Consider the following 24,148-nt stretch of genomic DNA (forward strand, 5'->3'; position numbering starts at 1 on the left):
AGACATTTCCCAATCCAAGCTGTCTTCCCACTGTTATTTCCTTTATATTGGTAGAACCTGCAAATTTTATTTCCTGACACCTTGCTTAAGTTTTCTGATCAAAGAAATGTGTCTTCTGCATCTGACTTATATATATATTTCCCATCTCATTCCAGACCTTGAATCTTGGGATAGCCCCAGGAATCAGTGTTTAAAAAAGAAAAATAATTTTGATCATCAAGCAGAATTAGGAGACCCTGCTTCAGAGCCACTTACTCCATCATTGTCTGTTTTTTTGTTTGTTTCTTTGTTTGTTTTTCCAACTGTGAAATGGATAAGAAATTCTGAGACCATTCTCTGGGAATTTTCATGAGTTAGAGTCAGCTGGCTCTTGAGAGCATTCTGCAGCTAGAATGTGCTAATTTATTCAGACTAATGTTTTTGACTTGCCTTCTAACAGGTATATGGGAAATAATTCCCATCATGTAATCATGAACTTTATTTGAAACAACAGGAGAAATCTTTCAAGTGTGGTTTTGAAACTCATTGTTGTTTCCCTTCTGCTTTACACAGTTGCCATCCTTCTGAAAGACGACTATTTTGTCAGCGGAGCTGGCCTGCCTGGCAGATTCAAAGCTGAGAAGGTGGAATTTCATTGGGGCCACAGCAATGGTTCTGCAGGCTCTGAACACAGCATCAACGGCAGGCGGTTCCCTGTGGAGGTGAGAGAAACTTGAGATGTCAGGGGCAGCTGTGCTTTGGGTCTTGACATGAAAGAGATGCTTTGTCTTTACCCCCAGTCGTCTCTGCAAATCAAACTTGTACTGTCCCTGCTTTTGTCTCTGGAAATCTTTTATATCCAGCATGGCAGCTGGATAGCCATCCTCAAGTTCCTCATCTTTGTTTAACTGGTGAAGCATGTAGAAGTCGTGGACGTGGTTTGAGTAGACTCACCCCTGGTAGATGATTTCGGACCCTTGGTCTCATTTGACGCAGCTTCTTTGCCCTGTCCTTTTCTGAAACCCTGCTTTCCAAAGTGAAATTCTGTACGAAACTCTGGCCACTTCGTTTTCACCCTTTAGAAAAGAGGAAAGGTAACTGATATGTGAAGAGGACTCAGAATCATCTCTCAGTAGGGAAGCTGCTTTAAGGTTTGTGTGCTGTCCACGCTGTTGAGAAGGAGGCTGTGGCCATTGGTCGTATGACTCGCTGTTAACTTTGCGGGATCGACATTTTACCTCCTCTGAGTCAGTTTTCTCAAAGATCCGTGAAGAACAGGTGGTGCAGTAGGTCATGTGTATCTTTTTGGCGACTGAGGGAGGGAGCATGTTTCCAAACTCCTTTTTTAATCTGTGGTGGGGACAACGCATCTGTTCCATTGCTAACCTTATTTTTATACCTTTAATCATGATCAGGATGTGAATATTCTTTCTTTGGGACAGACATATTTGTTGATTGTTTGGGTGCCCACGTGGTTAACTTTACAGGTTTGTAGAAGAACTGAGAGGGTTTGTACCCAAGCCTGTGGCTGTACTCAAACATGGAGTGACAACTCGTAGTGTTCTGTGACTTCAGTAAGTCATGACCTACTTGGGTCATCTGATGAGTACTTTCGATCCTCCTCCACAGGGAAAAATACATGTACGTACACACAGATTTGTGCATAATCTGTAGGGTTTCATCCCTCACCCTCACTCCTCAAGCCCGTTCATGGACCCTTTAGACAACCTTGAACCTTAGGTGAAAAATCCCTTTAAGAGGAGAAAGTCAATAATATTTCTTTGTTTATAGATGCTTATATTCCCATATCGATTTGTTTCTTATCCATGATTGCCTGAGAAAGCAGAGATCACCATTCTGAGAAAGCGCTGCATATTTTTTTCTTGTTGAGCTGACAAATTCACAGTATCAAGAATTCTTCCCATATTAGGATTCCTCTATCCGTGGGACTTCCTGTCCTAGTCACATTAAAGTTTCTACTTAATGGGCTCTCTTTCTCCTTTTATGTTGAATGAATCATTTCTTAGAAATCTTAGCTTGATTTGTACTTGGAAAACTTGATTCCTAGAAGCCAAGTTGATCAGATTTTTAAGTTTGGGGTTTCTCTTTTGCTCCTGCTGGCCAGTTCCCATTGGCAGTGTCGCTGAAGGGAAAATTTGTGCCTAGCTAGCTTTGCTCTAAAGCTTCTTTATCCTAGAAATGGGTTGCCATTTGTTTAGTTAATGTTGTTCCAGACAAAAGACCTGTGCTTGAAAGTTTGAAAACTTAATTTGGCAGCTGCCTTGGAAAAGAAAAACTCTGGAGGAAGGAACTGGGAACTTCTGCCTCATTCCTAATCACAGCCCCTAAAGCCTGTCTCCTCCTCCTATTTGAGTCTGGAAAAGTGAATAGACTAGATGCATATTCTTTTGAAAACTTATTACTTTAAATGCATTTTTTTTTTTTTTTTACTCAAAGAGGGCCATGAAATTCAGAAACTAATTAGAAATGGCAGCTACAATGCCCAGACTTTTTTTTTTTAACAAAGCAGTTTTTTTGAATTTATTTATTTATTTATTTATTTATTTATTTATTTATTTATTTATTTATGGCTGTGTTGGGTCTTCGTTTCTGTGCGAGGGCTTTCTCTAGTTGTGGCGAGCAGGGGCCACTCTCCATCGCGGTGCGCGGGCCTCTCACTATCGCGGCCTCTCTTGTTGCGGAGCACAGGCTCCAGACGCGCAGGCTCAGTAATTGTGGCTCAAGGGCCTAGTTGCTCCGCGGCATGTGGGATCTTCCCAGACCAGGGCTCGAACCCGTGTCCCCTGCATTAGCAGGCAGATTCTCAACCACTGCGCCACCAGGGAAGCCCCCAGACTTATTTTTGACGAAGCTATTTGAATTTATTTCTTCTAAGTCATGTCAGATGGTAAGGCTGCCTATATTAATTGGGTGCTTCTTTGAAGCCCATCTGGTTCATAGCTTGTTGTTTTTTTTCTAATGCGATAAACATGTTAAATTACTTAGTGGTTGTATTTGGAGGAACTTGAATTTCAGAGATCAAAGGTAACGGGATCAAATTTAACTTTAAAATATGCACAGAAAAGTTGCTCACTTTTGTGCAAGACATGTCTGTGATATGTTAAATTGTTTTATTTGAGTTCTGTATTAACACCAGCTCTCCCTGAGATTTTTACATTGTTTGAACATCTCAGACTTGGTTTATGTTTTTCCACATAACTACACTGCTTTTCAAGAAATTAAAATGAAAGTAAGAAAATTATAATGTATCATGTAGTAATTTATCAGCATTGGGGACATTATTTATTTTATATAGAGTCAGAGAAGAGTCATTGTGGAAGATTGGGTTGGGATTGGTAGAATACAGCATTGGTTCTCAACTAAAGACAGTATCCTCCCCCTCAGAGGACATTAGGTGTTTTCTGGGGACGTTTCTGATTGTCACTGTTGTGGGCATTGATATGCTACCAGCATCTAGTGGATAGAGGCCAGGGATGAAGCTCAACATCCCAATTCCTAGGACAGCCCCACCACAAAGAATTATCCAGCCAACATGTCACTATTGGGAGACTCTAGGGTAGAGAACGCAGTATGTTTAGTGAATCCAGCCTTCCTTTACTCATGTGGCATCATTTGAAGTAGATTTAAATAAAGAAGACTCATGGCAAAGTTGTTCCATCCTCTTGCAGCTTTTAGAGAGGAAATGTACCTTGCTTTATGGGTCAGAGCATTGCTGGTCCTGGTTCCTTTAGATTCCATTTGGGATAAAGTCACGACCTTGGGTATTTTACCAGTTTCCTCGGTGCTCCAGTGCTGCAGGTTGAATTTTAAGCATATGCCCCACAAGACTCTGGATCTGCTCCCTGAGGGTAAATTGCAACAAACCCAACTTTGTAGGTTTTGCTGCTTCCCAGGAATTCTTTGAGGTCATCTATAACAACTTTGTACACATTCAGAAATTAAACGTCTCCACACTTTCCTGGCTGAAATCCTGGACTCAGCCTTGTAGTTCCTATACTTAAAAACATCCAGTCTAATAGCAAAATAAATGTCCTTGTGAAAACGAAACAAAAGCCTTTCAATAGCAGCGTTATTTACAGCTCAGTTAAAATTAGAAAAGAAAGTTGGAATCAGATGACAAGGCTAGAAGACTAGACCCACTTTGGATTCTCAGAGGCACTCACCTCTTATTATTCAGCTTTATCTCTTGTCTAGCAGCAAATTTTTCTTGAGTGCCTTCTGTCATGTGGGTGCTGGGTTACAAAGCTGAAGAAGAAAGAGAGTCCCACCCTCAAGATATTTATACTCTAGTCATGACACAGAAGTTGACCAAAGAGCCACATAAACAGCTGTGTAATATCAGTTGTGATATAGTCTCTGAAGGAGAGGGACATTTTGTCATGAGACAGAAGGCCTTGGTGGAGACAGATATTTATTAAGAGGGAAAAGATTAATTGGAGCCTGCCCATAGAACAGGGGTGTGCAAAGGCCCTGAGACAGGTGATACTTGGTACATTTAAGGAGTAAAGAGAGATCAGTGGGGATTTTGATAGGTAGGATAATACCCCTCCCCCCAAAAATGTCCACTCACTAATTCCTGAAAATTGTGAATGTATTTATTACTTTACATGGCAAAAGGGACTTTGCAGATGTGATTAAGCATCCTTAAAGTCAAAAGGCTCAAAATATTCCTGTGATTAAAATAGTGGTCCTGTTTGAGTTCTTCTGTGGCCACTCCTCTTTGTATTATCTGTCCAACTACAGTTAACTGTGACGGCTTCTACCCTATCCTAAATATTCTCCCTACCCCACACTCATTCCCCGTTTTAAATAAGGGTTCATGTAACACTAATAGGAATTGAATCATACGGTATTTCCACTAATAACTGAAGTTGGAGGTAGTGCAAAGAGAAACCTCCAGATAAAACCCTCTGAGAGCTCCATTAAGGTAGAGGTTCATTGCATGCTTGTTGTCTGAGGTAATTAAAATCTTGTTTATTACAATAAGAGATCCAGGAGTTGTTGATTCAGACTTATTGGTGCTTTATGAGTTGAAGTCTTCAATAAGCTTAAATGATCCAAATTAATGGTGTGTGCCCTTTCCAGTGAAACTCACAGCTGGTTCATTTCAGCTCAGTTTAGAGCATCTTAGCAAGTGAGTAGAAGAAAATACATTTTTCCTAATACATACCATGCACACACTACCATATGGTACAGGTCTGCAGTCCCTTAGCTGAGACCCTTGAGGCCAGATGTTTTAGAATTCTGAATCTTTTTTAGAAAGGCATGATGGTGCATATGCCATATATATTTACAGAAGACACACAGTGGGGTCTGGGACTATACCCCTTGAATGCATTCATATTTCTGCAGCGTGCGGATGAATATTCACACTAAGTGGGAAATATCAATATTCAACATAGCTTCACATCTCTCCACATCAGATTTTACTACTGAATTAGTTTTTGCACCATAAATATCAACAATAACAGAACACCTTTGATCTTGGAGGCTTTTGAGATTTCATAGTCACTGATAAAGGATTTATGGACCTGTGTTTTAAAAACTGGGTCCGTAGTGTGGCACCGCTTCTTTATGTTCCAAAGAGCATAGGTTATTACCACCCATGACACAAGCACACTGAATTATTTGTCTCCCTGCTGGGCTGGATATGTCTGGGTACTACTCTCATCCGGCTCTCTGCTCTGTCCTGGTATTGTACAACATTCTTAGTCAAAGTTAAGGCTTGTCCAGGGGACAAGAAGTTGCTAGTGTTCGGCTGAACTTGTTCTGTGATTGGTTCCCATTGCGCATTCTGTTTGAGCCTGCAGTTGCCTTCAGTATCCACGTCTGTGGGTATGTTACCTTCACCTGCTCTGTGTTCCCGCCTGTCTGTCCAGCCCCTACCTTCCTACCTAGAGTCAGACTAATGATTTGCTTTGCATTTTGTGAACTGGATCTTGGTTCTTCCAGTGCTTCTGTCACATTCCGGTTAGATGGTTGTCTTGCACTGGACCCCTAGGTTATGTCCAGGTGACCTGCATCTGCCTTCCTTCTCCCAGGTGAGCTTATGCACTTGTGACACACGCAGAGGCCTCACCCCGTGTCACCCTCTCTCCACTCATGCAAGCATGGCAGGTACTGCGCAACTCGGATGTGGACCAATCCAGCCAGGGATCGAGCTGCCACATTGAGTCCTGGCTTCAGTGGAGTGACATTCTAGAACAGGACTAAGGGGGCTGAGTGCAGTTTGCCTGGAGCTCTTTCGTGTATCCCCGCTTTTCTGCTGGAAATAAAGGTTGCCATATGAAATGCCTTCTTGAAGATTTACTTTATGCATTGGCATACCAAAGGCTTTTAGAAGTCCTCCATTGAGGAGATCTGTTTGACTGTATTTAAATCAGTGTTTTTCCAAACTCACGTGACCAGTGTAAGTTAGCAACATCTCTCTTTTGGAAATGAGGTTCATAACTTTCTCCTTTCCTCCTTTAATCCATATTCCTTGTAAGAAATGGAGTCCTGTTCTAATAAGTGTTTTCAGAGAACACCAATCATGATTTGGATTTCCATTATTTTGAAAACTATAAAACCAAGAAGGCTTGTTCACAAAACAATTGTTTGGTGTCTCTGAACTCAATACTATCTTGCTTTGTCATTAGAGAAAACTAATTGAAGGAAGTCATTGTCATTGAAGGAAGATTGAGACATTTTCTATTAAAAATAACTTTTGCGGGCTTCCCTGGTGGCGCAGTGGGTAAGAATCCGCATGCCAATGCAGGGGACACAGGTTCAAGCCCTGGTCCGGGAAGATCCCACATGCTGCGGAGCAGCTGGGCCCGTGTGCCGCAACTACTGAACCTGTGCTCTAGAGCCCATGAGCCACAACTACTGAGCCCACGTGCCGCAACTACTGAAGCCCGTGCGCCTAGAGCCCGTGCTCCACAACAAGAGAAGCCACTGCAATGAGAAGCCTGCGCACCACAAGGAAGAGTGGCCCCCGCTCGCCACAACTAGAGAAAGCCCGCGTGCAGCAACAAAGACCCAACGCAGCCAAAAATAAAATAAAATAAATTAAAAAAAAAATAACTTTTGCAATATCACACTTTTTCTTTTGGCCTGCCTTGTACTTTATGTAAATTCCTTCAATTGTTACAGTTTCTCTGAAAAGTTGCTTTGTGCACAGAGAGTCCTAAAGCGATAGAGCTCAAGACAGGGCCTGGTTTCCTTGTCCTGCCCACGCATGGAACATAGGAAATGTTAAAGAGATTGTTACCTGGTCATCTAGTGTTGGCTATTCTGTGGTGTAGCCAACCGTGTTTTTCTCTAGAGGGTTCCATCAAATGGCAAAGGAATTGGTTGGAATTTAATTAATGACTTTATTGAAATAAAGATTCCATTTAAGAGCAGAAAGTTTCATCCTTAACTATGGAAATATTTAATTTCCATCTGGCTGATTTTTGATGTGTATGTCCTGTGTTAATTAAGAAGAACATTTGAGGAGGCCCCAGTACTTAGAGTATGCTCAGTGGAGAAGTGCATGCCTGATTGTACAAAGCCAGAGAGCGGGTTTTGTGAGGCGGAAGCAGCCTTGGTCCCTTCGTGATGTCTGACGGTCCTCATCACACACAGTCATCCTGAGAGGCGAATTTGGCTCAAGACTGTTTGATGGTGTGTCACCAACATGTGGGGTGCTGGTAACTGATTGGATCGTACTGAGAATCTCAGATGAGCAGATGACACTCTCTGAAAAGAAACTTGGTTAAATTGGAGATATTCTCAATAGAAACTTGAAGACCCCATGGGTGGGCGGGGAGGGCCTTGTATAACCAAAAAGCAGGCTTAGGGGGGCCGTGGTGGTGTTGGAGGGTGGTGCCGGTGTTACCGACTCAGGTTCTTGGACTCTTGAATGAATAGAAATTGATAAGAGGCCACGTGAGTAATTCAGGCAAGACTTTACTGGGACTCGTGCTGAGGGAGCCCAAGGAGGTCAGGCTGGTTCCTTAAATGGGGTGAGGGTGGGGGGCTGATCAGGTTGGAGGGGTGGCGTTGGTGGTCTGCCTACCCCCTCGGTGGTGCTGTCTACAGGGATCATGTGCAATACCCTGCTTTTGCTCTTGCATCTCAGAAATGGCAGTTGGTTTTTGGCCCTTTCGTATCTTATTGTTCATAATTGCCCCTACTGGGACTGCTGCATGCATGCAGTCATTTTCTAGACCCTTATCGTTTCTTTGTATTTTGTTGCTTGAGGAGGCGTTTGTCCCGGGGCAAGCACTGCAGTAAAGGGTCCCAGGTCCCAGCCTGTCTCACTGGTGGTTGTGATTGTAACATCATACTGTAGACACCATTTAATAAGCATTACCTATGTCTGGAATGTTTCAGATCTCACCCAGTTTAATTTTCTCACCAGCCTTATGAAAGAGGTGCTCTTATTATACCCATCTTACAGATGGCACAACTGAGCTTCAGGGACGCTAAGTCGCTTGGCTGAGGTTTACTATTAGTACTCCAGAATCTGGGTTCCTGTGTCTCCAAAATCTTAACTAGCATTCATTTTATTTAATAAGTTATTTCATTGTTTTTCTTGTCATCACTATAGGTTGTTTTTAGAATGACCAATGCAGTAGAAATAATTTTGTTGTAATCTTAACCACTGTTTATTGTGTAACAGGAGAGGGAAAAAAAAAAAAAATCAAAGGGCTTCAAATGTTCAAAGATGGCTGAACCAGTAGTAAAACATACAAAGAGGAGAAGTAAAGGGAACAGAAAATGCCATCAGCTCTTTGGGTAGAGATAGCTGTAGCAAATACTACACATTTTATCTGGCTTGACCACTTCAGTCTATTTTTTATCATGTCAAGAGCAACGCTGTCTGATAGGAAATAGAATATGAGCCATACATTGTAATTTAAAATTTTCGGTTAGCCACCTTACAAGAGGTAAAAAGAAAGACGTGATTTTAATAATTCATTTTGTTCCATACAATTTATATTATACAATAATAATCATTGTTACAATTTTAATCATCTGTTATTTTTACCCAAATACATTAAAATTTTCTATTTCAACGTGTAATCAAGATTAACAGTTATTACTGAGATATTTTACATTTTTTTTTTTGTACTGTCTTTGAAATCGGTGTGCATTTTACACTTAGAGCACATCCCGAGTCAGACTGGCCGCGTTTCAGAGGCTCGAGATCCACATACAGCTTGTGGCTCCTGTACCCGAAACGTGCCAGACTTAAGGGTTCCAGACCTCAATAACGAAATTTAGATAATAAACGAGCCAAAAACACTAAGAGAAATTCTCTGAGAGGAATCTTTATGCTGAATTTGTGGTAATTTTTACGCTTTTTCTCTTCCAACAGAAAAAATAGAATCAGTAGTTCACTTTTATATTGGAGTCTGACTTGGCTGTTGAAGAGCCTTCCCCTGGATGTGATACAGGTTTTCTTTTTTTCCTTTATAAGCTTTCAGGTTGTTTCCCATTATTTATTTTCACAACATGCGTTCCTGGCGCTTTGAACACTGTTCTTGTCAGAATGCATTTGCAGGCTGAGGAAGCCACATAAAGCTGGCTAGGGAGACCTTTGTGCCCTGAGGGCAGGGATGGACCTCAGGCGGCCAGATCAGATGTATTGTAAGTTCAGGTCAAGAGGATTTATGGGCATCTGGCTCAGAAACACACCCCACACCTCCACTTTTCTTTTGTCCTGTCAAAATTTGAGCAGGAAGGTTTCAAGCCATCTTAAATCTAAAGCCTTTAGGTAGGAAGTTCTCTAGTGTCAGCGTCACTCAGAAAGGACAGTTGGAAAGATTTATAAGGAATAGAAAGAAGTCAAGATTGAAAGGAAGTCTATTTCCTCTCTCTCCTTTAAATCCCCGGCGTAGAATTTCATAGTGCCGCACTTTAATGGGATGGGAATGGATTCCTAAACCTTCCGTCTCCGGATTGCATGGCCTGGCGCTCTTTGCAGCACAGGTATTGCCCTGGGTACATTTCCTGCAATATACGGCGAACAGCTGGGCAAAGTCACCAAAACCCTATTTTAGTTAAAAATATAAAATTTTATCTCTTAAATGTTTGAGGATATCTTAGAAGACAGGGCTGTAAAAAAAAAACTCAGGTTAATACATGAAAGATACTTGGATTAATAGTAAAATAACTTCTAAATCCCAGCTCTTTCTATACAGATAGAGCTTCGATTTTTGAATTTCCCTATTAAAACCTTTCCTGCCTTGGTTTATAAAAAGCTCAGTATGCAGGGAATCTTCTTAATTTATGCCTCATTGTTCACCATTCTCTGATGAAGGAAGGCTCTGAGTGAAAGAAAACCCACCCATCCCATGATCTTCTGACATTTCTCAGCCTGACTCTGCCTTTGAATTTGCCTGTCTCTATCTCTGTCTTCTTTTTTCTTTCTCTTTTTTCATCACTTTATTTATTTATATTTATTTTCTGGCAGGGTAAGTGTGGGCTGAAATATCGTAACTATACGTAGGTAGCGCCCTTAGAAAAATATGCCCTTGCTCTGTTTTCTAGATTCTTGTTAGTGGGTCTCAACGCTCTGTGTAAAAAGTGATCTGTCGTCAGATGTATTTAGGAAATGCTGCATGATATGTCTTCCTCTTATAGATTGATAATAAGCTAATACAGTAAAACTCTTGAGAAATATTCCAGTAGAGAAACCTGCATAATTTTCATTTAACTGGGAGTCTCCCAGACTCAGGTGACCGTGGAACTCTTCTTATTTGTATCTCCTATGAGACTAATGACAAAGAGAATGAATACACAGGGACATGCCGTGTCAGGTAGTTCCACAGAGAGTTCTATTCCATGTCTGGATGCTGTCTATACAAATGTTCAAATGACTTCCTTACACGCTTCCTTAGTCTCTAAATTATCGACAGTGTTCGCTTGTTCGGTTGGTGAACAGAGCCTTCTCTGCATGGGACACAAAGTGCCCTGGCCTCAAGGGACCTTTATTTCAGCAGGTGCTAGGGCCCTGAGGCAAAAGCCTGCCTCTCCTGCTTGAGCAAGCAAGGGCAGAGTGATAGGAACGAAGTCAGAGAAATAGTCAAGGTTCCGATGATATGAGGCCTGTGGACCATGGGAAGCTCTGTAGTTTTTACTCTAGGCCAGATGGGAAGCCCTTGGAACGTTCTCAGTAGAGGAACGGCACTCTCTGGCTTATATTTCAGAAGGATCCTTCTGGCTGCACTTGCATGTGGGGAACAGACGTCAGAAGATGGTTATACTATTTCAAGAGGGATGATGTTGGCATGTGCCAGAGATGGGGACAGTGGGAAGAGATTGAATTCTGGTTGTTTTGAGGGAAGAGCGTATTAATCGAGACGAAGTATGATATTGACGTTATCTTAGCAAGTTTGTATTTCTTGGTTAGGAAAGAAGATTTGAGGAGAGAAAATTGTGGATCACTGAACAGTCTGTAGTATTTTATAGCATTTCATTCAGTTCTTAAAAATTCTTTTAAATCTCTATGTCATATTCAAATTGTATGTGTGTAATAGGTATTATATACCAGTTCTGATTACATACTATATGTTATACACTAGGGAAGAATGTAGCGTAGGGAAATGATTAAACATGACAATGATAAAAACAAAGCCCATTTTGGAAGGCTTCATTTGAGTTAATAGATGTAAAGTGCTCTCAGCAGGACTGGAACATTCTAAGAGATTATTCAGTATTCCCATTATTATTATGTGTGAATCCTCTCCTTCCATGAGGCAGCAGATCCTTAATCCATCCGTTTACTTTCTTTTCCACTATTTCCACCCAGGTTTAAGCCATCACCGTCTCTGACTTTGACCAGTGTTAATAATTTCTTAACAGGTCCATCTTGCTGCTGCAACAGTCCACTCCTTATCCAGTAACCAAAGTTTTCTTGTAAACACTTGAATTGCATTACATTTTTTTCTTTAAAATCCTCCACCGGTTTCTGGTCCCATGTTGAACAAATTCCAAAATCCGACCTCGCCTTGCAAAGCCCTACTTGATCTGGCTCCTACTCCCTGACCCCCCATTTTCACTGACTGCTTCCTCAGTCCAGAATATTCTCTCCCTGATTATCCCTTCTCGCAGCTCATTTCCTCCCTGATCCTACCCATTATCAGCTGCACGCTCTCTCCCCTCCCAACTCAGCCACTTTCTTTCCTATTACCCACTTTCATTTTCTTCACAGCACCTATCACTTTTTGAAATTGCTTATTGATTGACTTGTTTATTTTTTATTTTTTATAAATTTATTTATTTTATTTATTACTTTTGGCTGTGTTGGGTCTTCGTTCCTGCATGCGGGCTTTCTCTAGTTGCGGTGAGCAGGGGGCTTCTCTTGTTGCGGAGCACGGGCTCTAGGGACGTGAGCTTCAGCAGCTGTGGCTCACGGGCTCAGTAGTTGTGGCTCGCAGGCTCTAGAGCGCAGGCTCAGTAGTTGTGGCGCACGGGCTTAGTTGCTCTGCAGCATGTGGGGTCTTCCTGGCCCAGGGCTCGAACCCCTGTCCCCTGCATTGGCAGGCAGATTCTTAACCACTGCACCACCAGGGAATCCCTGTTTACTTGTTCATTAACTCACTTCCCCTCCGCCACCCCCGTACGCTGCATGTAAGCTTCTGGAGGAGAGAGGGGTCTGTCTGTCATGTTCACTGCTGCATCTTGGCTGCTGCTGGGTACGGTCCCATAAAAGGGTGAGCAGTAATATGTATGAAGAAACCAACATCCTCATATTGAATCTTCATCTTGTCCTCTCAGTGGTTCAAAGGGTAAGGGAGTCTAATCCCCAAGAATAAAAAGTTACAATTCACTCATAAAAAGGACATTGAAAGAAGCAGATCCTCCCCTCAAACTACCTCTTGTATTAAGGATGTGAAAGACCCAGATAAATTAGTTACTCCCAAATAAACACATTCATTCTGTTGCCTCATGCTGCAAGGCTGAGGGTGAGTCGTGCAGCTCAGAAGAATGATCTTTTTAAGGTCTGTTCTTCCAGAGTGGAGCTCTTATATTAAGAATCATTACAGCTACAAGACAGATTGTTCCAATTAGTCAATGAGGTCCAGGTTTTTGAGAGCTGTTAATATGTACATGAGCAATTACTGTAGCAGAGTTAAAAGGTGTGCCTTTGGGAATTTTAGATTGAGATTATCAGTTTCATTCATGAACGAAAGCAGGCGCCCTGAGAATTAAGTGCTGCATTTCTGTGCCAGCTCATTCACTAGAGGGTTCTCCAGTGCCCAGACCCAAGGGTTATGAGGTTGCCAGGTTCCTCTCCTCTGCCCCACTCTCACCCTGTCCCAGACCAGTGCCTTCCTCTGTGTTCATTGAGACCCAGGCACTGTGATGAGCGTTTGGGAATTTCATAGTGAGTAAGATAAACAAGCCCCTTGACTTCAGGCCACCTGAGAGACTGGCAGAGAGATCTCAACTGGAATTTACATCAAAATCAAGTGGGCATTTTTAAATTTTCCAAAACCAAGTTCAAGTGATTGCCACTCATTCCTAATTAATAGTAAATGAAAAAACCCAAAACTAAACAGAAAAGCTTGATTGAATGTCTGTTTTTCTACGTTCCAATAAAATGCTGTGTATTCCTCCCGTGAACACCGTGCCTCTCCCGTGCTCAGATGCTCACATGCTCTATCTTCTTTGCAGAGTTTACTAAAATCCTGTGACATAAGCAGGCACTGGATTTGGAGTTAAAAAAAACAAGTGATTTGTAGAACCTGGGGGTGATGCCCCCCCCTCTTTCCAGTAGGCCAGTCTCTTTGAATGGTTGCACATCAGCAAGTCAATCTCAAAGGTGCCTGAAATCCTGAAGTTCCTCCATTTGGGTTAAGGTATTGCTGCCTCTTCAAATGCTAATATAAAGAAAAGAACAAAATGTGAGTTTTATGTCTTTTGGACACATTAGTAAAACTCATCAGATCCCACTCCTGTGGTAGCTAGCAAAGAGCAAGGCATCACTTGGAATAAGATGCAAAGGTGGTGGTCCAGTGGGACTCCACTTTTCCAGTGCAGGGGACACGGGTTTGATTCCTGGTCGGGGAACTAAGATCCCACATGCCACACGGCGTGGCCAAAAAAAAAAAAGAAGATACAAAGGAGGTAAACTCTGAGCGAACACAGGTGGACACCGATGGATGAGACACTTCCTGTGGGAGAAGGAAGGACTAGATATAGTGTGATTGAGGGTGTGGATTGTGGGGAGGCACCCAATCCAGTAGTAATTAGATCTGGCCATCAATGAGCTGGCCTCATCTAGATAGCAGATGATTAGAATGAACAGTGGGGTGTGGAGAGAGTGTGAGAGTGGGTCTTTATATTTGTGAAGGGAGTCTCATCGAAGAAAAAATCAACTTAGTCTTTGGGAGCCCAGAATGGAACCAGGACCAGCGGAAGCCGACTCTGCTCAAGAAACTGGTTACAGCTTGGGCACAGCACGCAGGCCAGCAGCAGATGCCATCCAGGGCCTCTTCTGCTTCACATGATTCAGGGGAGGTTTTTCAAAATCAGATTCCCTCAGTCCCTCCAGGGACCTTCTGAGTCAGGTGTCGAGAAGCAAAAGCTATTCCCCCCTAGTTTTGCCATCAAAAAACAGGGCCTGGGATAATAATGATGGTTAACTTCGTAAAAAGTACTTACTGTGTGTACTTAGAGCACTCTTCACACATTATGTCATTCAATCATCACTTATTAAAAACATCTTTCCAGGGGCTTCCCTGGTGGCACACTGGTTAAGAATCCGCCTGCCAATGCAGGGGACACGGGTTCGAGCCCTGGTCCTGGAAGATCCCACATGCCACGGAGCAACTAAGCCTATGCGCCACAACTACTGAGCCTGCGCTCTAGAGTCCACGAGCCACAACTACTGAAGGCCGCACGCCTAGAGCCCAAGCTCCGCAACAAGAGAAGCCACCGCAATGAGAAGCCCGCGCACCGCAACAAAAAGTAGCCCCCGCTCGCCGCAACTAGAGAAAGCCCGCGCGCAGCAACGAAGACCCAACGCAGCCAAAAATAAATAAATAAATAAATAAATTTATTTAAAAAAAAAATCTTTCCATAAGAAAACAGCAGTTAATAATCAGTATCTCTATTCTTCTGATGAGAAAAGTGAGGTAAGAGAGACATCCTGAGAGACATCTCAGTAGAGCCTGAAGTTGTCTTGGTAGAAATCATCTAAAAAGCCTAGTAGTCTGAGGTTAGATGCCAGTTTCTGCTGATTACAGAATGATCCCTGTTATCATTTTGATCTGTTTCCTTCCAATATTTGCCAGGGGTTGGGGGGAGTATAAGTATAGTCAGTATCAAGGTGAATACAATCATAGCCTGCTTTATCACTTCACGTATTGTGAATATTTTCCATATTTTGAAATATTTTTCACTCCTTCAAAAAATAAAATTTAATCTTCTTACTTGTCCTAGCTGCATTCTACCAGTTTTTCATAATTAATGCATTTTACTTTAAGATCCAGGAAAAAAAATTAACAGAACAATGAGCCTAATTTAATGTCATTTCTGAGACCTTTTATTTCTAAGCAGAAACAAGTACAGGCGCAACATATTGAAAGCATAAAAAATAACTTTTTCTCAATATGCAAATAGTTTTGTAGTCTTCTGATTTTCAAGGTAATATATGTTCATTATAAAGTAATTCAAAAAATATATGAGTTAAGAAGAAAGGACATGTTTTTCTTGCAAACACATAGCACTCTAGAAATGCCGGTATGCTGTGCATAGTTTTATAGGCTCATTTCCACTTGCTAGACGAGGGAGGTCTTCCATTGTCAGTAAGTAGCTGTCTGCATCATGCTATTTAAATGCTGCATAGCTCAGGTTCTGAGGAGATTACTGGGGTTCAAATCTCATCACTGCCACTTAGTAGCTATGTGAGTTTTGGGCATCCACTTAACCTACTCCTTTATCTGTAAACTGACATTTAGTACTAATATCTATCTGACAAGAGTTTTTGGAAGAATTAAAAGTATCATATTTATAAAATGCTTGGTTTAGTGTCACACAGTAGGTGATAGATAAATGTTTGCTTCTCCATGGTGTGGATGTGACACAATTTAGTTTAGCAATGCTTTGTTGATGGCCATTTTGGCTCGTTCCAGTTTTCCCTGGTATTAACATCACAGCCATGTAGAGCATAGATTTGGGATAAACTCAGGTTCTCTAGGGACCAGCCATATGACATGTACATGAAAGGAATTGTCCTAAATACTATTTGACTTGTTGACATTTGGGAATATCAACCAACGTGAGTCAGAACTGGCTTTTTCAAAACAAGCTGGAAATCTGTTAGAAAAAGCTCGAATCTGCATTTATATGGATACTACACTCCTTATGTAAAATGTACTTCACAACTTACTGGTGGGCTAGAATTGGTGATCAGTTGGGTTTCATATGCAGGATGTTTAATCTCAAAGCTCAAGTCCTTTGTGTTACAGCTCACTCTGCCTTTACTATCATGAATTAAGAATATTCAGGATGCTATAGGAAAAGTTAATTAGTTTGGTATTATATCATGTGGCTTTATATATATTTTTTGAAAATGTCTATAATAATAATAATTACTTTCCCATACCAGAATGCAATATAAGAGTTCCTAATACAGGGCTAATAAACCTCCTGAAATTGCATGTGAAATTTTGTACAGTTAGGTGTGGTTTTTTTTTTCTTTTTTAATCTACTGCTTCATTCAGACTCTAGTATTGTTTTCTGATCCTCTCTCCCCATCCCCGAAATAGTAAAGAATCAGGAGAGAAAGGAACAGATTTTTTTTCTATAGGACATTTGTCTTTTACTCTCTAATGGATAGAATATATAAAATTTACATAACATTTTATTCATAACCTCATTAATAGTCTCATGTATTTTCTAGAGTTCTGAAAACTCACAGTGAAGGCTGCTATAAGTGATTATTTTACCACCATCCAATGGGCAGGGACCATCACTGTCTCATTAATTTCTATAGCCTCAGTGCCAAGCACAGAACATTGGACATCGTAGGTGACCTATTTAAGTATTTTGTAAAATAAAAGAATGAATCCACTGCTGTTTATCTTTTAGTTTAGACATATAAGGAGTCTTCCAGCTCAGGTTCACAAGAACTAGCTCACAAAACGTCTCTTTTAGTCAAAGCTACTTCTTGGTGGTGCACCAGAGTCAGTATCGATGGGGATTTTGTTTTGACATACTGAGTGGCAGGCACGATGCTTGTCGCCTTCCATTGGCTCAGGAGAGGATGGAAAGTTCAGCAGGTCTTACCCAATCGGCTTTGTTCAATATAAGTAGATTACAGTGTGAATGATGGAGGAGAAGATGAGGACTGGCAGAGAGCTGGAATTTGAATAGGAGGTTCAATTTTTTTGACACGTCTAATGTTATTATGAATGGGGATGGAACCCTGGTTTTTGGTGATAGGTAGAAAGATTGGCTCTAGGATTGATAGAGCCTTGGGTGGATTAGTAAATCGATTTGCTAGGAACTAGAATGATACACCTTTTGGGTCTGAAATTCACCTAGCAAAAGCTTAAGATAACAAACCTAGTGGCACTAGTGTTTCAAAGGTATTTTGTACGTAAGCTATAAGTGGCTTTTCTGTAGAACTATTATTTCTACAGAAATAGAAGCTGGTATTTTCATTAGTAAAAATGGGTAATTGATTTCTTGGTGATATATTGCTTATCTGAAGTCTTTTTCTTGGCTGTTCTTTTTAAAAAAATTTGTTCTTCAACCTTCTTATTACATATTTATTAAAAAATATGACAAATAAATTCAAACAAAAACGAACTCATTACTTAGGAAGATACTTCACTAATTAATTAAATTTAACCTCCAAAGGCTGCAGTTTAATTTTACTGCTATATATGTTGTGGTTAAATTACCTGTTCTAAACAGTTTAATAAAACAGAAAAAACCAACAACAATACCTATTATCTGTTCAGTAAATTATAATTTTATGTTATATTTACATGCAACCCTGAATCAACCTGATATAAATATATATATATATATATATATATATATATTAATAAGCAGATATTGGTACCTTCATAGTCCTAATGAAAACATCAGGAAATCAGAACTTTCCTTTGGCTAAAGATGTAACTGATCAGAAATAGAGTTACGATGACATTTACCTCAACTGTCCATTAGCACTAGTAATACAAAGGTATATTTCCCCAATGTATAGCTATTTGGAAATTTCAGCCAAAGACCCCTGACTTGTCCAGTTCTTTTTACATCTTCTTGCTGGAATTTCTCCAACCATTTTTATTCTAATGTTATTAGTAAGTGGTCCATCTGGTTTGGAATATTTCTTATTGCTATGTGTTTCTCCAAGTATTATTTTTAAATATATATTACTTTTCTCTTTTCATCATCCTTATTTACTTCTATGTATAAGAAAAAAAAAAATCATTTCCAGGCTACGTTACCTAAAATAACTAAACTTTCTGAATTTTAGATGTATCCAAAAACCTGCCTTTTTTTTACTAATATGGAAACCCAGGAAGACAAATTATTTTGAGAACCCAGGGACAACTTTGGCAATGCCAAGTCTTGCATATGAAAAGGTTCAAATCCTGGTCTATGGTAAATGTCAAAGAAGGTGCTAGAATATAGTAAACCCTGAATAAATATGTTTTAAAAAATACTAACAAGATTACAAGATATTGTGCAATAATCCTTCAAGAACAGTGTTATGAACCATATTCCTAATGGGGAATACTTAAATCTTCAATGAAAAGCTTATCTGAGGACCTGTCATAATTGTCTTCACAGATATGAAGAGGTTCAAAGAAGTCTAGCTTTGATCATTATTGGAAAGACGAATGAAATAAGACTACTTACAGAGTGTGTTTTTAGTGGTACCAACTCTTTCTAGACACTCATTGTCATCCTTTTCCAAGTCCTTTTTGCCTTAATTCAGTACTTTGGTTTAACTCAACCTGGTGGTGGTAATGAATGAATTTCTTTTTCTTTCAAGTCGCTGTTACTGATCCCCATCGCTTCACTTTTCCATGATGTAATTAATTTTCGTAATAGTTATAATGAAAGTTCACTTTTTTATCTTTGTGGTATTTTTAGTACTAGGAAAAAAGTATAGAACATATACTTTTTATTGCCAGGCAACTTCCAAAAAACATTTGACTCAGTTGCTATCATTAACTGTTTTTGATTTTCCATTCCATCAAACTTACGGAAACAATACTAGAGTGTGAGTGAAGAAGCACTAGATTAAAAAAAAAAAAAAAAAGACACCTAAATGTACATTTAAGCGGAGATGGAATGGAAAGTAGACTCAAATTAGAGTTGATCTGAGTTTCATCAGCTGCGTGTGGATTTTCTAGCTTATTTACTTCTCTGTGGAATCTTTTTGACCATTTCAGAAAACCACTTGTTACCCTTTGTATCAAGTGGGTATTGAAGAAAGAAAGTGAAAAGTTTTGGATGCAAGTCTTTCTTCTCTAATGCCTAACATGTTATCTGATAGGTAAAGGTTCATCAGTTAATGAATGGATTTAAACTTGGTAGATCTGATAAATGCTTTAGACTTGAATTTATATTACTGGGTTTAGCATCATAAATAGGACTTTGTTTTGTGTCTTTTGACATGAGATTTTTCTCTTTGCCAGTATCAGATAATGGGAAGTTATTTACCATATTTTCAGTAATAATGTGTCTTTAAAAGCAGGTTGCTAGCTTTGTCATTTTGACCTGACCTTAGCAATTTCCTGCTGTTTATTAGTATGAGGGTTATATTTCTGGAGTGTGAAAGTCATGCTTGTGACCCCAGTTAGAAGGGAGACATTTATGTAATAGGCTGGCAGGTAGACCAGAAGGCTTTCATATGTGGGCAGTGAAGTCAGAGTTAAACACTGTAACAGGAAGTGGGATGAAGCACTAGAAATGATTAATATGTGGTGTTTGAGCTGTCACTACCCACCTCTGTGCTTAAGAGAAGAACTTGTAAAAAAAAAAAAAAATGTAGGTCTGAATGTGTGTGTGTGTGTGTGTATAATATAGCAACACATATCGTTGATGCAGATGTACTAATGTTACTACGGGGAACTTTGCTTTACGTTTCACTTTGGCATTTGAGAATTCAGTTTTGCAACCTCGGCAAAAGGACTGGGAAGGGCTCGGAGAATGTTTGGTGGTTGTGTTCCTCTACCTATAATTATTTTTTAGGAATTCTTGATTCAGTACAATGGAAAACCATTGTTCTATTTGTTTTCATGACTCTTTTTCCTTTATTTTAGTAACCAAATTTTCATCTGTATTTTTGAGTTGATATGACCTGGTTTTAGGACTTCAAAAGGGATCCAAGTTTTTGCTTTGACAGACATGAACTGTAACCATTCTCGAGTAAATTTTTTCTCTTTGAATTCTTTTGATTTGGCCTCAATTATTCTTTTTTTATTTTTTTTAATATTTATTTATTTATTTATTTGGTTGGACCAGGTCTTAGTTGCAGCAGGCAGGCTCCTTAGTTGTGGCTTGCCAGCTACTTAGTTGCAGCATGTGGGCTCCTTAGTTGCAGCAGCAGGGCTCGTTAGTTGTGGCATGTGAACTCTTAGTTGGGGCATGCATGTGGGATCTAGTTCCCTGACCAGAGGTCAAATCTGGGCCCCCTACATTGGGAACAAAGAGTCTTATCTGCTGTGCCACCAGGGAGGTCCCCTGGCCTCAGTTGTTCTAATGGTTTTTCCCTTGAGTATCTACCTATCCTTAAAGATCATCAAGGTTCAAAACAACTCCCTTTTGAACTAATGTGAAAAGTATAAATATTTTAGCATTAAGGCACAATAAAAACTAACTTGATTGGAAAAAAATTGTTGAATAGGCTATGTATAGACTTCAGTAATAACCTGACTAATTTTGATCAGAGTTACAAGAGAAACCCTTAAACAGTGTCTTCCTCAAGTATTGGCTTTTAGAAGGCAAAACCATTTTTATATTCTTCCTCATATCTTACTGATCTGTTTCTAATCACAAGATTTTCAAAAGGTTAATAGAAATTGCAGTGCTTTATTGTCATGATGCTTAAATGATTTCTTTTTCAATAAAGCGTATGTTATTAAAGAGAAAAATGATTTTGCAACCCATGCATTAAAATATGCAATGCCATCTATCTTAAGGCTTGGTAATCAGTGGTGTAAGTGAGGCCAGTTTATTTCTCATAGATTTACTAATGTCACTGCATAAATAGCTGTTACGGAATTGATCTCTTAGGGTGAAGCAGCTTTTATCACATACAAGAGTTTGATGATAACTGTATTAAACATTGGCCTTTGATTATTCTTAGTCTTTCCTGGATACAGAGATTTCAGAACTTCATGGTTAAAGATTGAAAATGCAAAATTTCTGACATTTAAACATTTTTTACATTAACTACTAGTCTTTGATATTACTTCCTAGACATGTCCTTTTGTTGCATGTCTCTTGACTTTTCTGTGACTGAGTAAAGTACTATGGTTACCATACCATGGCCATCTCCATTGTGTTCATCTCAGAGGCACAAATAATAGTGTGGTGAGTGAGCACATAAGATTTGAACTCAGACATGTGTGCCTGTGTTTGAATGCCAGCCCCTTCACTCCTACCTGTATGACCTGGGCAAATAACTTGACTTCTGCAAGCCTCAGTTTTCTCGTTTTAAAAATGGGTATGGGGAATTCCCTGACAGTCCAGTGGTGAGGATTCTGTGCTTCCACTGCAGGGGGCCTGGGTTCAATCCCTGGTCGGGGAACTAAGATCCCTCAAGCTGCGTGACACAGCCCAAAAAAAAAAAAAAAAAAAAAAAATAGGTATGAAAATCCTACTTAGAAGATTGTTGTACAAAACAAAACAAAACAAATATGTGTTGATGGTACTTGGCAGGGTGCCTAACATGGGGCAAATAAATGGTAACAATTATTATTATTATTACTATTATTATTATCTGCTCTTATTAGTAGTACTACTGAGTCAAAACAAGACTTATTCACAGTAATCATTTAGAATCAGCATACGTATTGTATTCTCTTGAGGAAAAGGAAAAAAATTTTAATTCTACGTTGTTTTGTTTTCCTTTTGTTGTAGTGTTTTCCCCCCAGTGGCTATTTAAAAGGGTAAATTGGAGATGACACTCATTCTGTTCACCCAAAATGGTTTCTCTACAAAAGAGTAAAAAAAACAAAAAACAAAAAATTCACCAATGAATAGGGCAGAGAAGACCTCCCTTCTGGGCAGATCTAGCTGCGAAGGACATTGTGAGGGCAAGGGCGTCTGTGTTCCGTCTACTGCCTCTCTGTCCCCAGAACAGTTCTGCCTAAACTGGCCTCCACTGTCTATACTTTATTCTGGTCATAGAAGGTGACTGGCAGCTTCACTCCTATTTGCCAGCCCCAGCATGCCTACTGCCTCCCCCGTCCCCTCTGCTGGAAAATGTTGTTTCTACCCAATGGGCTTGTGTCAGAGGAAATCAGCTCCTCAGACACCCACTCAGCAGCCAGAGTCTTCGATGTTCAGGATCCTGGCTTGAAAGCAAGTGTCTGCTGAAAAATAATCTGTCCCTTACCTGAAAAAGCCTCTATGCCATGCTAAATCTAATTTCTCCACATTTTTTTGAGTGCCGACTCCTATTTTAGGCCAAGCAGCTGACATAAATTTACCTGTAGGCTAGCTTAATCAGATTTTAACCTAGTCAGAGGGCCTAGCCAAAGAAAGAAACTTACTTCGTGAGCAGAGATTTCCAAATCTGTCAAAACACGTGCCCGAGGGCCAGTGTTTAAAACTGATTTGCTAAATGATCACTGGGGAAATGTGTGTGTGCGTCTATAGGACAAGGCCAGGGGTTAGAAGAGAGGCACATTTTTGTGTTTCAGTAAGTCGTTTTTCTTGTTATAATAAAAAATCACATCCCTTGTTGGAAATCTGGTCGGTGCCCAAATCCTCTGGGCAAGTGTTTGCAACTCATGATTATTTATTCCCCAGATCTTTTTAGATGTGCTATGTGTGAATCAGCCCAGCCTGCATTTAAGGCTTGAAAAATGTTCTTCGGGATTCCTTGGTATCAAAGCGTCCATTAATTACTGAAAGGATAAGGCAGTGGTTTACTGGAAGTCGTAATCTGCATGGCTCTTTGTTCCGAAGGGGAGAAAAGGAGTTCTCCATGGAAAGGAGAAACACTTTTAAAGATACCCTTCTAATATCCTGTTGAAAGATATGCATTTTTTTTAATTGTAAAGAATTCTTTCAAAATGATCTTTCTGTGGTGGCAACCGCATTATAGTGGAAAATATTCCTCTGTTTCTGGCAACAATACACTAATTACTACCTATACATTTTTAATAGTTTAATCTGTCGTATTCTACGAGGGAAGTGATTCTGACTCCGAACAAAACTGAAATGCATGACCAAACACAGTACGAAATATGTGGTTTCATTAAATCCTGTTGTTAATTCAGTCAGAAGAAAATTGTTTAGTTCAAACAGAGGGACAGGAGTGCCGAGGTATTAACGATTGCAATTCCAAATATGCACGTATCTTACTATTCATTGTCAAACTTTGTCACCATCATCCGGTATATTGCCTGGGAGCTTCACAAAAGGAAGACCTGTCGCAATTTGAAAGCAGCACAATGTCATAGATGGTAGTTTTGTTAGCACTCAGGGGTTGCATAGAAAAGAGACCCACTCAAGTCAGCTTAAATGTAAAAGGATAGTTTATTATAAAGACATAGGAGTGTCTTATGGAACTCAAGAGCACAGATGTGGCTAGAAGGGAGCTGGAATTTCTGTTTGTGTCTTCTTGGTTTCTTCTTTTGTATCTTCTGCTGTGAACAGGTTCTCTCAGTCAGTGTGATGCCTTCTGGTTCTTGATACTTATTGAGTTTGCGGATTATGGGTTGATACTCACCACCAGTCCTTTGGGCCTAAGGCCAAAGACCCAGGAAGGACAATGTAATTGGTTCAGTTGGGTCAGGAGGTCCATACCTGGTTCAGTTGGCTACGGCCGCGGAGGACAGAACAAATGTGGCAGACCTGGGCCTACTCTTACGATCCTCTGCATGCCTGTTTCTAGAGAAAATAGGGCTGGCAGAGTCCCTAAAATGTCCCTTTCCTCACACACTAAGAACTTATTTTCACCTCTGAAAGA

General features: G+C 40.1%; 1 protein-coding gene across 6 annotated transcripts in view; it reads left to right on the forward strand.

Annotated features, from left to right (window-relative positions):
• The window catches only part of PTPRG (protein tyrosine phosphatase receptor type G), a 725,147-nt gene that overhangs the window by 425,128 nt on the left and 275,871 nt on the right, over positions 1 to 24,148 (forward strand). For all 6 annotated transcript variants that reach the window (XM_082412077.1, XM_082412078.1, XM_082412080.1 and 3 more), the window contains exon 4: positions 553 to 701. In XM_082412077.1, the coding sequence (XP_082268203.1) occupies positions 553 to 701 (149 nt within the window). The remainder of the gene's footprint in view (positions 1 to 552; positions 702 to 24,148) is intronic.

The sequence above is a fragment of the Balaenoptera physalus genome (assembly GCF_965194825.1).
Source record: "Balaenoptera physalus genome assembly, chromosome: 11".
Taxonomy (NCBI): Eukaryota; Metazoa; Chordata; class Mammalia; order Artiodactyla; family Balaenopteridae; genus Balaenoptera; species Balaenoptera physalus.